The 16887-nt window shown below is 43.3% G+C and overlaps 1 protein-coding gene across 1 annotated transcript; it reads left to right on the forward strand.

Moving 5' to 3' along the window:
• Window positions 1-285: 285 nt before the first annotated feature.
• Window positions 286-6069, forward strand: THAP1 (THAP domain containing 1). The gene is made up of 3 exons (XM_054178496.1): window positions 286-363; window positions 1410-1605; window positions 5542-6069. Exons 1-3 carry the CDS (start codon window positions 293-295, stop codon window positions 5998-6000), a joined length of 726 nt encoding a protein of 241 aa, XP_054034471.1. The 5' UTR covers window positions 286-292; the 3' UTR covers window positions 6001-6069.
• Window positions 6070-16887: the final 10818 nt, after the last annotated feature.

The raw sequence follows: 16887 nt of genomic DNA on the forward strand, positions 1-16887 counted from the left end.
GGAGCGGAAAGAACCTCTCCTCGCCCTCACTGGCGAAGCCTGATTGGAAGGCCCATAAGGAGGCTCCACCCCAAGTGCAAATCCGCCAATGGGTGACTGTGGAGAGAGACCGCGAGAGTTGCGCTGAAGCTGGCACCGCCATCTTGGAGTTGGGAGAGGCCGTGTCCCGTTCCTCTCCCTCTCGGAGGGTCACGGGCGGGGGGAGGGGGGAGGGGGCGCCCAGCGGTGAATTAACGGCGCCCGCGACCTCGTTTCCCTGACGCTGGGCCGCCGGGGGGGCGGCGGAGGAACGATGGTGCAGTCATGTTCAGCCTACCGCTGCCGGAACCGATACGACAAAGAGAAGCCCATCTCCTTCCACAAGTGAGCGCGGAACGCGGGGGGCGGAGCCGGGCCGGGCCGCGGTGAGGGCGGGGCCGAGGCTGCGGCCGCGGTGCGCGTGCCCGTTCGGAGTGGGCGGAGGCGTCAGGGGCTGTCGAGGTCTGGCGGGAGAGCGGAGGCGCGCGCGCGTGCGGGCCGGCCGGCGGCGCGGGGCGGGGTGCGGTGGTTGGCCGCGGAGGCGGGAGCGCCACGGGCAGGGGCGGGTTGGCACCGGTGTGCCTCCGCGTCTCCGGGGAAAGCCGGGGACGGTGCTCTTTTTGCTGCCTGTGCCAGAGAAAGGGAACACCCCTCCGCGGTTCCAGAGTGGGGAGATCCCCAGCCCACACTGTGTGCGATGTCTGGGTTGGCAGGAGGCGTCTTGACTCCAAAGATGAGCCCGTCAGAGAGCTGGGCTGCATCACATACGCGTGGCTAGGTCAAGGGGGATGATTCTACTCAGCTCTGGTGAGATCCCACTTGAAGTACTGCGTTCAGCTCTGTAGCCCCCAACAAAAGAAGGACATGGATCTTTTGGAGAGGATCCAGAGGAGGGCCACAAAGGTGGTCAGAGGCCTGGAGCACCTCTCCTACGAGGACAGGCTGCGGGAGTTGGGTCTGTTCAGCCTGGAGAAGAGGGAGGTCTCCGGAAAGACCTTACAGTGGCCTTTCAGTGCCTCAAGGGGGCTACAAGAAAACTGGAGAGAGACTTTTTATACGGGCCTGTGGTGATAGGAGAGAGGTCAAGAGCAGAGTCGATTTACATTTGGCGTTAGGAAGAAGTTCTTTAGAACAAGGGTGGTGGATACTGGAACAGCTTGTCCAGAGAATTCGTGGATGCTTCATGCCTGAAGTGTTTTAAGACCAGGCTGAATGAGGCTTTGAGAAACCTGGTCGAGTAAGAGGCAGCCCATGGCAGGGATGTTTGAACTAGATGGTCTTTAAAGGGCCCTTCCAACTCAAGCTATTCTATGATTCTTTGTGGCATAGCTGTAACCCAACCCCGTGTTAAAAGGTTTTCCAAGAAAGATGAAAATACTTCTTATTTACAGGTTTCCTCTTACAAGACCTGATCTTTGCAAGAAATGGGAAGCTGCTGTTAAAAGGAAAAACTTCAAGCCAACCAAGTACAGCAGTATTTGTTCAGAACACTTCACTCCTGATTGCTTTAAAAGGGAATGCAACAACAAGCTTCTAAAAGAAAATGCTGTGCCCACAATATTTTGTTATACTGAACCCAGCGAAAAGGTAACTTGGAACGCTTATAGCATAAGATGCCAATGTGTGTGCATTGCTTGTATTAGCTTAGAAGGGCATCAGGGAGAGGATGCAGACTGAAGGATACTTGGTAGCAGCTGGATGCACGTGGAGGACTGTGGTAGCCAAAACGCAACAGCCATTCTGATTGGTTTTGACAAGAGCAGAGTTTCAGGCCATCTGAGACTCTGGAGCGCATAGAGAGCATTGTACATCTGTGCAGTAGCACTGACCTACTCTTGTAGGCATATTTGGAAGCCTGAGCAGTGAAACTTTTGGTTAAAGCCTTACATTGAATTAAATGGAATGACATCAAAGTAGGAAAGTATTGCCCTCTAGTTAAGTTATTCAGCTGTATTTATGGCCTTTGGAGTTTTAGAAAGTCTGCTATAATACTTGGAAATTGTACTGTACTCTGAAATGCTGACTGCTAATGTTGAAGAAATGGTGGACCTTAGTTCTAAAGGGTTCTGTCCTCTGGCTTCACAGAGTTAAAGTGAGATGCAGAAGAGTAGCTGCACCTGCTCTCTGTCTGTGCTGAGATCAAGCATTTCTGTTTTCCCTTAGCAGTTGCCTTGTGTTTGTGAGTGAGACTGGTCCTTGACTTCTTTCTCTGAACTTCTGATGTTATTCTCCTTTGAGATGTATTGTTCCCTTCACTGTGCTGCTAAAGCAGCGTGCTGTGAGCTTTTTGATGTAGGAACTGCAAGATGAGAATGGAAAAGGTTGATTCTTAAATAAAGGACACAAAATATTAGTTCTCTTGGTACTCTGCTGTAGAGGAAGTGGCAAAAGTGAGAACAGGTTTGATAGGTCTAGGATATGAAAGACTGTAATGGGATGAAAGGCACAGAGGTAAACGGGGATTTCTGCTTGTTTGATTTTCCTTTTTATATGCAGTATTGGATTTGATGCAGAAATACAAAGGGAATGTATTTGAAAAGTGTCTAATAACAAAGAAGAACCTATAAAGTGTCTGCACCACACACTTTTTTTCGGTCTCATAGTTGCCAATTTTTTTTAAAGCTGAAAGCTGAATAAGTGTGATTGGTGCAGCAAGATCAGTGATGAGCTGCATTTCCCATTTTGCTATAGTGCCTGCATCTACAAAAACACAGAAGAGTGCCTTTTTAATTACAGAGAAGGATTTAGTTCCATCCCTATTTATCACATGGCACTTTTAAATAAACTGCCATATATCTTCAGGAAATAATGTAGTGACGAAGAACAGAAGTGGTTGTATTGAATCCATGCTTTAAATACAACTTCTTATTTTTTGCTTTATGTAATTTGAAATACTTTCATTTACTCATGTGTTTGGAGAATGATTTCTTTGCTGTGAGAAGTTGTTGGTATCACTGACACGTAGCTGTTTTTCGTGATATGTTTTGAGTTTTCTGTGATACGACAATAGTAACATATTTATAGAGGTAGCATGTGTTTGATAAGCTACAAATAGAAGTATCTGTGAATTCAACTGTCCTGCATCTATCTGATTTTTGCTTGGGCTTCTATCAAGGGTGAGTTTTTCTTTGCCTGTTACCTCTTTGATATGTATTTTTTTTTTATCAGTAGAAAAGTTTGAAAGTGATAACTGATAAGAGTTGAACTCTATAGAATAGTCATGTCTTGTAGGGGAAGATTTGCCTTTGCTTGAATTAGAGAAGGTTATGTTTGGTCTCTGACTTAGAAAAGAATGTAAACATCTTGTAACTGAAGGGAGAAACTTGGCAGAATTTGGTTGGACGTGCTAGAATATTGTTTGGTTATTTTAATCTGTTGTATGCCTTAACTACATACACACCAGTAGAAAACAACCAATTAAGATGTGACACATGTGCTTTCTAAGAGAGTGTATAACCTTGCTGTACAACATAATAAACATCTTTGTCTACTAACATCTTGGCCTGGAAGCTGTGCTTGTAGTGCCTTCAAGGTGATTGAGCACCAAAACCATATTAACAATGTCTGAATTAGATAGCCACACTATTAGGAGCAATTTCTCATAACTGAGAAATAAAAGAGGTAGTTGATTAGTTTTGTAAAGTGATCAGTGATACCTGACTTTGTGTCAACTCCAATGACAAAACCGCTTTGTCAGCAGCTGTCCACCAAGTGTTGTAGTTTGTACAAGATGCTGCAGTACCAAGTATAAGCTGGTTTGTGTGTAAAGTCAAGGAAGTTAATGACATAACCTTCAGATCTGATTAGCTTGGTATTTAGATGATGAGGATTGTCAGCTGCTCTTACAGTCCATGTTGTCCCTATCCGTACACTTTTATGTGTAGCAATAATATTGGAAACAGAAAGGTACTTAGAAAGTCAGTTCAGTACCTCTTTCATTGAGAATGTGTTAGGTGTTCTTTCAGACAGGGAATATGCAAGTTTGTTTTGTTTTAATAGTGCTACAGTGGGGTTTTTGTTTGTTTGCTTTGGTTTTTTTGTATTGTTATGTGCTCTAAAGCATTTCTGAATTATACTGCATGTCTTTGAGACGGAAAGAACCTGATTCTTTGCTGAGATGTACTCTCAAGTGATGAGAAATCTGTCTTGTCCTGAACCGTATGAGCGAACCTATTGAGAGCAGTATGATAAAGGCTGCAGTTTTGTGTGGAGTTGAGCCAATCAATACTCTGCTGTTGCCAAAAGAGAGAATCATGCTTCTTCACTCTCCATCCTGAATGCCAACTGTACAGCCTTGTTTTTCAATCTTTCCACACACCAACACAAGTGTGGGTCATACATTGTGTTGCGTTGCTCTGACTTGTAATAAAGGACAGAAGATTTCTGTACTGATGATGGGAGAACAAATAGCTGTCTGTCATCTGTCATCTTTGCAAAGAGCAAATAACAGGGCTTGGCTGTTGGAGAGCTGTTTTTTAGCTCATCATGTCTCTCAAAACCAAACCGTTATGCTGCAGCGCACAAAAGTGATACAGCCCCTTCCAGCTGTTGAGATGCATGCTTTGTGGTGTCTGCCCGTGCTGGTTTAACACATTCTGTTCCCCCCCTGCTGAAATGAGGGAAAATAACACAAAACACCCCCCCCGTAGGTTGAGATAAAGAGTTGAGATAAAAAGTATTTACTATAAATGAGGTAATACAGTGCACAATTACCTTAGCCTACTTTGTGGGGAAAAAAAACTCAGCAAAATGCAGAAGCATCAGCTGCAGCCAGTGACCTACCCCACCCGCCTGACCCACAGCCCAGCGCCGTGGAAAAAATCCCCACCCCCAAGCCCAGAAAACTGAAAGCAGTGACTGGAAACAGGAAGCCTCTGGTGTTGCAGTCTGAACTTCGAGCCACATAATACTTCCATTTTGAAGCTGGCATAGTGGTGGTGGCATGGTGATGAATATCAACTCAACCCATCACACTACCTCTCTGCTCTGCCAGTTTATCAGCCCCCCTTAGTAGGTGACCATTATGCTACCTCAGCAGGAGGTTATCTGCTTCTGCTGTGGTTTTTAAGTTATCTGCTGTGTTCAATGTAATGCTGAGATACAGCAGAAAGAAGGAAAGACAAATGAAAATGGCAGTTGATGAGTTATTAAATCAGCTGAACTCAGTTTTATGGAACTGCAGCCTGCATTCTTGCTTCTTAGCTAATTGTCGTCTTTGACCTAGCTAATTATAATCTTTGACCTAAGTCTTCAAGTGAGAGTAATTGCTATGTTCTTCAGGTTTTGATTTATTTGAGACATCAGAGACTTGAGTTTCAAAGAGTCCTGCAAATAAAGCTGCTTTAAAATATCTTCAGAAGCCAGACCAAACAGGCCCAGAACTCTGTCAATTTGGAAAACGTAGGCTTTGAAATTTATTAGTTTCAATCCTGGTAATTTATATTATTTTGGGGCTGTGATAAAGAAGTTGTGTTGAAAACTGTGTTAAGAATTTTAAATGTACTTTTTTCTTGTTATTTCCAGCCTGAAGAACTTGCAGAACAGCCAGAAGATCCACTACCACCTCCTCCTCCTCCACCCCCGCCACCACCAGCAGCAGCAGCAGCAGCTCCAGTACTACCACCATCTCCATCAACCCCTCCTTTTCATTTGCCTCAAATAGATGCCAGATTTGTAGATCCGAGTATTGGATTATTGATGCCTCCTCTCCAGACCCCTAGCAATCTTGCTGTTTTTTGTGATCACAACTATACCGTAGAGGATACAGTTCATCAGCGAAAAAGAATTCAGCAGCTGGAGGAACAGGTTGAAAAACTGCGGAAAAAGCTCAAGACAGCGCAACAGCGATGTCGGCGCCAGGAAAGGCAGATTGAAAAACTGAGAGAGATTGTTCAGTTTCAGAAAGAAAAAGACACCTTGGCAGGGAACGGCTATGTGATTCTTCCCAATGACTATTTTGAAGTTGTAGAGGTACCTGCCTAGGAGTCATGAACTGTTCACTTTTCTAGGCCAACAAATTTATTTTAAAAACTAAACGCTCTCTGATTCTGTGTAACAGAAGCAGTACATAAGCAGTCGTACAAATCACACCACATTTTTTCTTCATGTGTCATTTCAGTTTGATGCAGTTCTGATAGACTGAGAATAGAAGCATATCAGAATTAGAACATGCTCGTAGTTTACAAAACCTGAATTGCTTTACCGAAGGAGGCGATGCAAAGTTGAACACGTGTCAAATCTGCGTTTTTTTAAAATTAGTTTTGTTGTTTGTTTTGTTCATCGTTGGGGGCTTGGGGGGGGTTGGTGGTTTTGGTTGTTTGGGGGTTTTTGGGTGGTTGTTTTTTGTTGTTGTTTTTGGGTTTTTGTCCATTTGTTTGGTTGGCTTTTCACAATGGTCGTCTTATGCTTACGTGTGATGGGGAACTGAGTCTGGCCAGCAGCAATATGACATCATTGCACACAGTGCAAAGCTTTGTCAGGGCGTTTAATGTTGGCTCTGGTGATCTGCTGGAAGTAGTTTTCACTGATTTGATAAGGGGCAGAATCAGGCCAGCTAAGAACACCTGCAACTGCTTCAGAAAGAGAAAGACAAGATCCACATTTCAGTCTGGGAAAACTTCCAACCTCAGTTGGCTATGCCTTCAAAGCACTGCAAAAAGTCTAATTCCCCCTATCCCTTTGGTGAGGTATGTAAACAAACCTCTTATTTGGGAGTAACCTTTCACCATGTGTCTGTTATGAGGGAGATGAGGAGTATTCATTAGCATAACTGAAAAGAGCTGTAGAAGAAAGAGGTCTAGGTTGTGGGGGTGCCTGAAAATTCTCCCAAAGTGCAGTGCTACTGTTACTTGACTGTTGGCAGGGTACTGGTTAGGGTGACTCCATTTCAAAAGTACCCTGATAATATACAGCTGGGAATAAGCTTGAATGGGAGTCTGTCATAAACACTGTAAAGGGTAGAATGTTGCTCTCATCTTTGAAATTGTTGATCTTACCTCGCGTCTCAACCATGTCTAGCTTCAGTAAACAAAGAAGTTTTTTTACTTATCCAACCCAGTTAAGGGCATTTGTGGAATTAGACTTTGGGAGCTGCTTGGTGCTAGACTGGTTTTTAATATCTCAAATGCTGCTGCCTCTTCTTCAGCCTTATTAAGATTCTTCCTAAAAACGAATATAGCATGAGAAAGTAGTGCAGCAGTTTGCACTTACCATCTCATAACTCATCTGGTCAATGAACTCATTGAAAAACAGAAAACTGCATCATGCTAACCCTAATGTAGCCTTCATTGCTGAAATTCCTGGGTATATTACACAAGGAAAATTACTTTTCTTAGTCCATATCAAACTTGTTTGTAGTGTAGATTCTAGCTCTGATGTTAACCAAGCCCTGTCCATGATGGCTTTAAAAACTTCCCTTAATGTCCTGCTAGCATGACAGTTTGACATGTTTTGAACCAGTCTTGATACTTCTGACCTCATTCATGCCGTGTATCTGCTTTCCCTGTCATTTCATATATTCAAGAGGAACAAAAATGCTGATGCTCCTGTGTACATTTATTATAACTGATTAAAAATAAAAAGCAAATGGTGTGTTAAATTTGTAACCGCTCTTTCATTTTTTTCCCAGACTTTGCCAAAACTATCTTGACATTTTTTATCTTGAGTTGTAAAGTTTAGATGCTGGCTTTTTCTCACAATTGTGGCATTTTCTCACAGTCTTGTTGCTGTTACGCTTTATACTTAAAATAAGCTTGAAAATGCTCAAATTCAAAACACGACAAGCAAAAAATGTTTCAACAACTGTTACTATGCTGTTGGCATGTGCGGCCAGATAGCAGATTGTTGCTGTCTTCTCTTCAAAATACCCTCTTTTCTTACTCTTCAGTATAATGTGGCTTTTTGAGGCATGAGGGCTTGCTGCAATACTGCACTCGAATGTCTGTGGTGCTTCTGCCACCCCTTTGCTCCCTGTTCCGTTTGGCTGTGTACTTCCATTACCACCCTTGTTTTTTGTGCTGGTTCTGTTGCTGGTTCCACCCTCTTGTGGGACAATTCAGCTCACTAAAGCAGTAGGTTTGGCTTGTAGTGGAGAGGTAGAAGACAGGATGGGATATGATAGAGAGAAGGGCAGATACAGGACTTGGGGATGGAGAGAAATAAGGCCTCTTCTCCAGCTGCAGTAAGCTGTTGCCTTATGTCAGCTGCTTTTGAAGATCAAAGAGTAACTTAGTACACTGCTGTATTCCTTCTGCGCTGGTCTAAGACTCCCATCTCCCCCCGATGTGATGCACTGGCTCATGTGCTACAGGGACACGTATTCCTGCAGGTGTTTTAGCTTCATAACCCTCCAGAAAAGCAACTCATCAAAAGTAAGTCAGCAAAGTAGATTTTTAAGGCATAGATGACTGATGCATAGAGTTTTTGATCATTTTAAGCTTTTCATGATAATGAGGTTGATTTAATGGCTGACTCAAGTAACTATTCTTTCCATTGGGTGGAGTGATTATTGCTTTTTGTGAGAGTTTCGGTAGTACCAGGTTGAAAAGGGGGCTGCTGCCCAGTTGCTGATGATTCCTTTCCTGTTATCAAGGAATTTTTTCCAAGAAGAGCTGCAGTCCATCCTGACAATGAGCTGGATTGTATTTTTAAAATCTATTTTTAATTTTTCTTTAAAAAAAGCCCCTCACTAACTCCTGATGCAGTGATGTTAGTGCTAGGTGAGGAGCGACTGCCTAGGCCTGTGAGTGCTGTCAATATCACAGAGATCTGAAGTGGGGAGAAAAGGCTGGCAGGGAAACAACCGATTGTCTTTCAGCAGCTGACTTTTACTTGCACAGCGTGCTACCTTGCACTATATTGCAATGTTTCTAATCTTTCTAAGTGATAGCACTGTAGAGAAGTTAAAGGCTATCTATCTGCTACTGGCAGGCTAGGAAAGGAATTCTAGCTTTTCACATTGCATTAATATGTACAAATATGTTCCTCCAAGCAGTTTTTGACATTTCCTCTTTCTTGTTTGTTTGTTTTTAAGTGGGATCTGTAACATTCACACAATCAGCTATAAAAAAGGGATGCATCGCTTACTGTTTGTACCGGCCACAACTTGTACCTGAATATAGCAGAGTAAACAGATGAAACAAATTTACTGGGAGTAAAAAAGCAGTAGTAGGAGCATAGCTGACACTTAAATGCATGTAGCTGCACTTTAATGAAGCCCTATTTTATAAAGAAGCAATTCAAGGAAGTTGAAGTCTAGCAAAATCAGCGACAGTGTTCCATCTTTAAAATCTGGACAGACAGATTTGTTTTGAAAAGGGCTGATGCTTTGATAAGCAGAAATTAAGAGCTGCTTCTAAAAAGAAAGGGTTGGCTTGCATCCTCTTGTTGCTCCAATTTCCCTTTTGCCATAGAAAGGTATTGACCTGTGTGTAGTGTCTACTTTTTTCCTGCTTACACCTTTGTAAAGTGTTAGACTCCCTGGCTAACTGGGATATTACAAACCCAGAGGTATGTATGTTTTATGGGGGTAAAAAAGGAGAATAGCTGAATACTTGGATTACTGCCTTCCATACTAAGGGAGTCCCTTGTCACTACCATTTTTTTCTGCACTGCTTCCAGTTGTCTATGTTGTTACTAGCATGGTCTTAACAGCTGTGACAGCAAATTAGTGAAACTGGTATTTCCAAGAAATCTCTTGGAATCTATTGATGATATTTCATCATACATAGGGCTGAAGGTGTTCTGTGTGAAATTTGAAGAAGTTCTCTTGCAGTTGAAGGAACTGAAAGGCAAATTCCATTTTGAATCTAGGAAGAAGGAAAGCGAAGTAGTTGCTTGGGTAAAACTGAACCTACAACTATTTCTAAGTCCATTTCAAAAGCTTCTATTACATATTTCTCTGGAAGAAGGCAGATATTTTTGTTTGCCCTGTTGTTTTGTTTCTTTCCTGAGATCTGTTCTAGGTTTTAGTCCATGTGCTTACCTGTTTCCTGTCACCTTACACCTTTGTCATGTGGGCTTGGCGGGGTGGAAAGGGATGTTTGGAGTTCTTATTTAATTTTAACAGTCAAAACACAATCTGCCGAAGCATACTGATGCCAACAGTCTGTCATGACTGCAAATTTGGGTCTGTAACTCTTGCTGTTTTAAGCACAGCAGGTTATTTGCTACACTTCAGCCATGATAATGGCAAACAAGGATACATAATACAAAAAGATGATAAAGACAGTAACTGCTGTTACAGATTTCTCTTTATGCCTGTTCAATGCTTTCAACAGAAATTTTATCTTCTTACAGAGATCTTGATGGGGAACAGCAGCATTTTATTGTGCAAACTAGGCTGAAGGCCTCATAGTGTTGTACATACCAGAGTAGTTTAAAATTGTGCTAAAAAATGTGTTGCAAAATGGTCATTTAATATAGTATGAATATATTGAAACAGTTCCTAAAGGAAAGTAATCTTAAATACTCTTAAAAAGGAAACATTTGCATCAGTTATTAAGATGGGAACATCCAAGAACCTCTCTTGACAATAGGTACATTACATTGTCATAATTAAATCATTGCAGTAATTGAATCTCTCCATGGCCCTGCCACTATTAGTTTGTTTAGCACTGAGTACCAAGACTTTTATTGTCTGTCCTGAGAAATCATCTAGTGATCCTTGTGTAGCTGCCTTCTTCCACTGTACAGGAAAACAGATTGTAAGACCTGGGCTCACATATTTCTGGAGCCTCTGGAAAAGTGATTGTCCTCTGCATTTTAATTTGTCCTAGAGGCCTATCAAAAGGTCTTTTAGCTAGTGGTTTACCAAAGGACTTTTAGTTAGGCACAACCATGGAGAATACTCTGAGGCTAGTCATCTGGGGTTTTTGGTTCCATCCAAGTTTCATTAGATGTGACTGTTAAAAGTTCAAGGTCTGTGGCTATACTGGTCATCAATAATAGAACCATTTCTTCAACAACAGAGTCTGTGAAAGACATCTGATTTCCTACTGGGAAATCTTCAACTCAATTCATCGACCCGGGACAGGTAATCGCAAAGAAGGAGGAGATCTTGCCTTCAGTAATGGTTTCTTCCTTCATTTTGGGCTCATTTACCAGCCTCTAAACAGAGTCCTATACTCTCTAAGTTCTCATAAATGCACCCTAACTTTGATTTACCAGAGTGCTACAGCAGCATACTGAAATCAACACAAGCACAGTAGAACAACTGATGTATGCAGGAGAATCACAATGGAAATGTACTGTACAGATTCACATTACTGGTCTGTAAATGCTCATTGTCACGACACTGTGTGTCTTCAGTTGCCAGGAAGGTATATATGGGTTAAACCCAGCTCAAGCCAGTTTCTCTCTTCCAAGCTGATTTTTCTGAGTTGTTAAGTTTTTATGTTTTATATTGGGTTAAGTCACATAGAGACTCCCCTCCCAAGCTGATCTAGCTAGCTCAGGAAAACATTACTCTTAACAAATTATTTCAGGGAAAGCTGTTTATGAAATCTGATGACTGATTCAGCTGTATACCTAAAACAAAGGTTACCAGCTATTTGCCTTGAGCTGAGATAATTTCAATGACTGTCATTATTCCTTAGATTCTTCCCTGAGCATGTAATTCTTGCCCATCTCCTCTGGGTCTTCTCTTGCAGGTATCAGTCACATATCCCCACATTATGTCTTTTGTGGAGTGCCCTCAATCATATGAAGTGAACTTTTTTGGGCTTCAGGTGCTTTACAGTCTGAACCTGTGTCTCAGAAAGGAAGGAATTTTCAGGGGGTGCTACTGGAGGTGGGATCTTATCCTGAGTTTAAGAAATCCCAAGACCTCCACTTTCACGTTTAAGACAGCACAGCAGCTGGCTCTGCAGAGAAGGAAGTGCCAGGTTATCCATTCTCATTGCTTATTACAGAGTTCTCGCTCTCCTCCCCAATCCCCCCACCCCCACCCTGGGTTGGATTGGTTTTGTTGCTCTGTTTTGTTTTGTGTTTGTTTGTGTTTCGTTTTGTTTCTTATATTGTTGAGACCAGACTTTTCACTCTTCAGCTCCCTGATGTTGGAGCTGAATGGCACCTGCATGCAAGTAAAATCAAAATGCAGAGGGAGTTGTAAACTCAGGCCACAGGGGCTGATTTTACTAATAAACAACTCAATTTATATTATTTTAAGCTAATATATGCACTCTTTTAATATATTAAGCCAATATCTACCCTTGCAAGCTTGTCTCATAGGTATCCTGAGCTGATGTGATGTTTTATCAAGTGATTTTATGGTGGCCATTTATCTCAGGGACTCCAGGAGTCACTGCAAGATGAACGAATGTATGTGGTGTTATGTCCAAGGATTGAAAAAGAATTTATTTGTCAATAATCTTAGTTTCTGTAGTCTGCATGTATGTTAGTCTCTATCTGTGTCCAAACAGGAAAATATTTTTATTGGTTTTAATTTCTTTGACTGAAAAGGGACTGATGTTGCTCAGTGTTTATTTATGTGTCCAGCATGGTGGGGCACTGGGCAGGTTCTGCACTTCAGATACTACACCATGGCATTCTTCATGTCTGGATAGTAAGAAATGTGTCTATGCCCCAAAGTGAACGTACATGTGGCTATTTCAGTGCAAGGAACTCTAGTTATTTGGAAGTAGCCTGCAGCCTGTTTAAAGTACACAAACACACACAAACTGCAGTTTTAGTATCAGTGGAGTTATCTTTCCTTGCTACTGCCATCAGCTGACAAAATCAGGTTTACTAGCGGTAACTTTTCATGTAACTAATTTTATATATATATATGTAATATATTTTACACTCAACTATTCAAGCGAGTTTATGATGACTTTATGATTAATCCAGCAGTATCACTCTATCATTCTTCCATCAGTGTTGACATTAACCTTTTGGCCTGTCTGCTAAGGTTGTTATGACTTACATTTTTTGCTTCATTATATACCAGTTTCATAGTACCAGTTTCCAGGTGTTGATCTGCTGAAGGGTAGAGAGGCTCTGCAGAGGGACCTCGACAGGCTGGACAGATGGGCAGAGTCCAACGGCATGAGATTTAACACATCCAAGTGCCGGGTTCTGCACATTGGCCACAGCAACCCCATGCAGAGCTACAGGCTGGGGTCAGAGTGGCTGGAGAGCGGGCAGGCAGAGAGGGACCTGGGGGTGCTGGTTGATGGTAGGCTGAACATGAGCCTGCAGTGTGCCCAGTCAGCCAGGAGGGCCAATGGTATCCTGGCCTGCATCAGGAGCAGTGTGGCCAGCAGGAGCAGGGAGGTCATTCTGCCCCTGTACACTGCACTGGTTAGGCCGCACCTCGAGTACTGTGTCCAGTTCTGGGCCCCTCAGTTTAGGAAGGATGTTGACTTGCTGGAGCGTGTCCAGAGAAGAGCAACAAAGCTGCTGAGGGGCTTGGAACACAATCCCTAGGAGGAGAGGCTGAGGGAGCTGGGAGACTCAGGGGTGACCTTATTGCTCGCTACAACTACCTTAGGGGAGGTTGTAGACAGGCGGGGGTTGGTCTCTTCTCCCAGGCGACCAGCACCAGAACAAGAGGACATAGTCTCAGGCTGTGCCAGGGTTGGTTTAGGCTGGAGGTTAGGAGGAATTTTTACACAGAGAGAGTGATTGCCCATTGCAATGTGCTGCCTGGGGAGCTGGTGGAGTCACCATCACTGGATGTGTTCAGGAGGAGACTTGATGGGGTGCTTGGTTGCATGGTTTAGTTGATTAGGTGGTGTTGGATGATAGGTTGGACACAATGATCTTGAAGGTCTCTTCCAACCTGGTCTATTCTATTCTATTCTATTCTATTCTATTCTATTCTATTCTATTCTATTCTATTCTATAGATCTCATGTAACTGACACGTATATAACTTCAGTGGCAAGATGTAATTAAACTAATATCTGCAAATGGTGCTTTCTTGTGTTGTTCCCAATACTGCCTGACAGACTGGATTTCTACACCAAATTAAAACCCAGCCTTCTTCAACACCTCTTTCAGTCACAGAAGAAATCACAAGCTTACACATTCAGTAAATGACCTTGGCCTTGCTTTTATTTTCAGCATCTGTGTTTCTTACCACAACTGCTTTTTCTGATCTAATGAGACACTGGCATGCTTGGTAACAGAGGTTATCAACAATTGAGTGTTGGGGTATTTGGAATGTGGGACAGTAACCTTTTATTATGGGCCAGTAACTTCTTACTTGTTCATACTATACAATGTACCGCAGAGATGAAAAAACGGAACACTCTTGGAAGCAGCACTGAAATGAAATGTATGTCTAAGCCGAAAACTGCTTCTGCTTATTGGATGAGTTTGGCCTTGTTATTTTAGTGGGTTTTGCTCTCTGTGCTTTCAAGCTGAATGTTTACTTCTATTATAATTTTTTCTTGATTCCTATAGAAGAAAATATAGAAGTATAAAAGTTAGCTCAGCATTTCTAAGGGGAGATAAGAACTTTCTGAGCACAGTGTTCCTCCCTCAGAAATCACAAGAACAGTCCTGCCTGTGCTGAGATGCTGAAAGCTTAAGTCTGAACATTCTGGGCAAAGTCTTACTAAGTCACATGAAGCTGAACATGTTATCATGTCTTTGGAAAGTCCACCATAGGTTTTTCTCAACAGCTTTGTGCAGAAGAGGGGATAGTGGGCAGCACCATTGTCTCAGAGAAGTCTAACCAGCATTGCTCCTTGGTGACAAAGTCATGAAGCCATATATAGCTTGAGCTGCAGTTCACTTGCGATGTTACAATGGGAAAGGGACTCCACAGCAATGTAAGTGTGCTGGGTTGACACAGCCCACTCTCACAAGCCTCCCCTTACACAGATGAGGGAAAGTAACACAAAAGGAAAACTCCCTGTTGAGACAGAGTTTAGTGAGATGATAAGATGCACATTTACCTTAGCCTGTTTGCAGAAAACCACAGCAAAATGCAGAAGCAGCAGCAGAAGCCAGCAACCTACTCACCTAGTGACCCATGATCAGCCCAGCAGAAAAGGCCAGCACCCCAAACTGAGAAACCAAAAGCAGCAACCAGAACCGGAAGCCTCTCATGTTACAATCTGAACCTCAAGCCTTTTACTTTGCTCCACCCATCACTTTCGTTTTGGACCTGGCATGACAGCAGCATGGTACTGAGTATCAATCAATAGCAGATTCGACTCAACCCATGACAGACAGTCTGTGAGATCACAGAAAGTTAAAATTCAGCTGTAATGATAAATGATTATTTACCTGAGTGAATAAGGATGGCATTCCTAACCAAATGGTCATCCCCATTACCTGTAAAGAAATGTTTCTGAAGTCTTTTTCACTTCTGATTTTGCTGATTATATGACCTATACAGACTTAATCTGTTATGCTCTCTCGGCTTGGTGGCTGGAGCTCCTCTCCTGTGAGGTAACACTGAGAAAGTTGGAGCTGTTCAGTCTGGAGGAGAGAAGGCTCTGAGAAGACCTTATAGTGGCCTTCCAGTATCTCCAGGGGGCCTATAAGAAAGCTGGTGAGGCACTTCTTAGGGTGTCAGTTAATGATAGGACTAGGGGGAATGGAACAAACATAGAAAAGGGTATATTCAGATCGGATGTTAGGAAGAAGTTCTTCCCCACGAGGGTGGTGAGACACTGGAACAGGTTGCCCAGGGAGGTGGTGGAAGCCCCATCCCTGGAGGTTTTTAAGGCCAGGCTGGATGTGACTCTGAGCAACCTGCTGTAGTATGAGGTGTCCCTGCCCATGGCAGGGGGGTTTGGAACTAAATGATTCTTGAGGTCACTTCCAACCCTAACAATTCTATGATTCTATGAAGAGCCTGTGCACCTCCTAAAGGTCCACCTCTCTATGTGTCACGAGTCTCAACAGAGCAGAGGAAGGTTTATACAGAAAAATAGCCAGTGAGCAATTGCATAGACTACACTGTCAGAAGACATAAATGTGGTGGAAATGGGTCAGAAGACAGGCAGGAGTTTATCACAGCAGGGAGGCACCAAGGAAGTGTGGGTTTGGAATGGTTTTTGTTCTGCAAAACCTTGTCCCTGACTTGCAGAGCCTAGTCACTGCTGAAACAACTGTCTATGCATAGCTTGAAAGTGAATTCAGTTCTGGAAGCCTCTGTCAAGTGTCGCCATCAGCCCTTTTCCAACTTGCTATGCTAAGTCCTTGCCTGTTCCCCAGATGACACAAAGACCTTTCTTCCCTTGCCTACTATGCAAAACAGGTAAAATCTCTTGAAGCAAGCTGTAATTGCTGCCACAAACAGGTTCATGCCTAAGTGCAAAATTATTATGTGTTTGTAGAGCACCTAGCCCAAATGAACAGTATGCAGAGTTCCACCTACAAATGGATCATTCACAGAATGAATTTTCAAAACTGCGCACGTTATGCCGGGTGCCCAAATAAAGCTCATACAGTATGTCATCTGCATCGCAGCCCGGACAAGTCCGGTGGAGTAACAGTACCCACAAACCTTTGGTGTTCGGAGCGTGAACTCCAGCCAAAGCGCTGCCTGCCCTCGGAGCGGCGCTGCCTGCACTGCCAGGCTCCTGCCAGGGAGGGGTGCTGGAACAGCACAGGAGAGGAGGGAGAGAGGGAAACGTCCTCAAACGCAGACTGGGAAGGGAAAAGGCGAGGAGAAAGCGGAAGGACCTTCTTTCGGCATGAGAGAAGGGGGGGAAAAAGAGGAAAAGTGGTGAATTTCCTGCGGCACCGCGGAGGAGATGAAGGACTGTGGAATGCAGTGCAGCTCTCCGTGGGAATATGGTACATGGAGAAGAAGGGATGGAAGGCAACCGCAGGGAGATACTGATGGGGGGTTGTGCTTGGTAGGGCCTGTAAACAAGCCAAGATGAGAGGAGGAAGGTCTGCGAGAGGG

This window comes from Dryobates pubescens, chromosome Z, assembly GCF_014839835.1.
Source record: "Dryobates pubescens isolate bDryPub1 chromosome Z, bDryPub1.pri, whole genome shotgun sequence".
In the NCBI taxonomy this organism is placed as follows: Eukaryota; Metazoa; Chordata; class Aves; order Piciformes; family Picidae; genus Dryobates; species Dryobates pubescens.

Bases quoted from the DNA above. Each gene is read 5' to 3' on its own strand.
- THAP1 (XM_054178496.1), top strand. From the start codon at position 293: ATGGTGCAGTCATGTTCAGCCTACCGCTGCCGGAACCGATACGACAAA. The intron at 364-1,409 runs GTGAGCGCGGAA...TCTTATTTACAG, and splicing joins AAGCCCATCTCCTTCCACAA to GTTTCCTCTTACAAGACCTG. The intron at 1,606-5,541 runs GTAACTTGGAAC...TGTTATTTCCAG, and splicing joins ATACTGAACCCAGCGAAAAG to CCTGAAGAACTTGCAGAACA.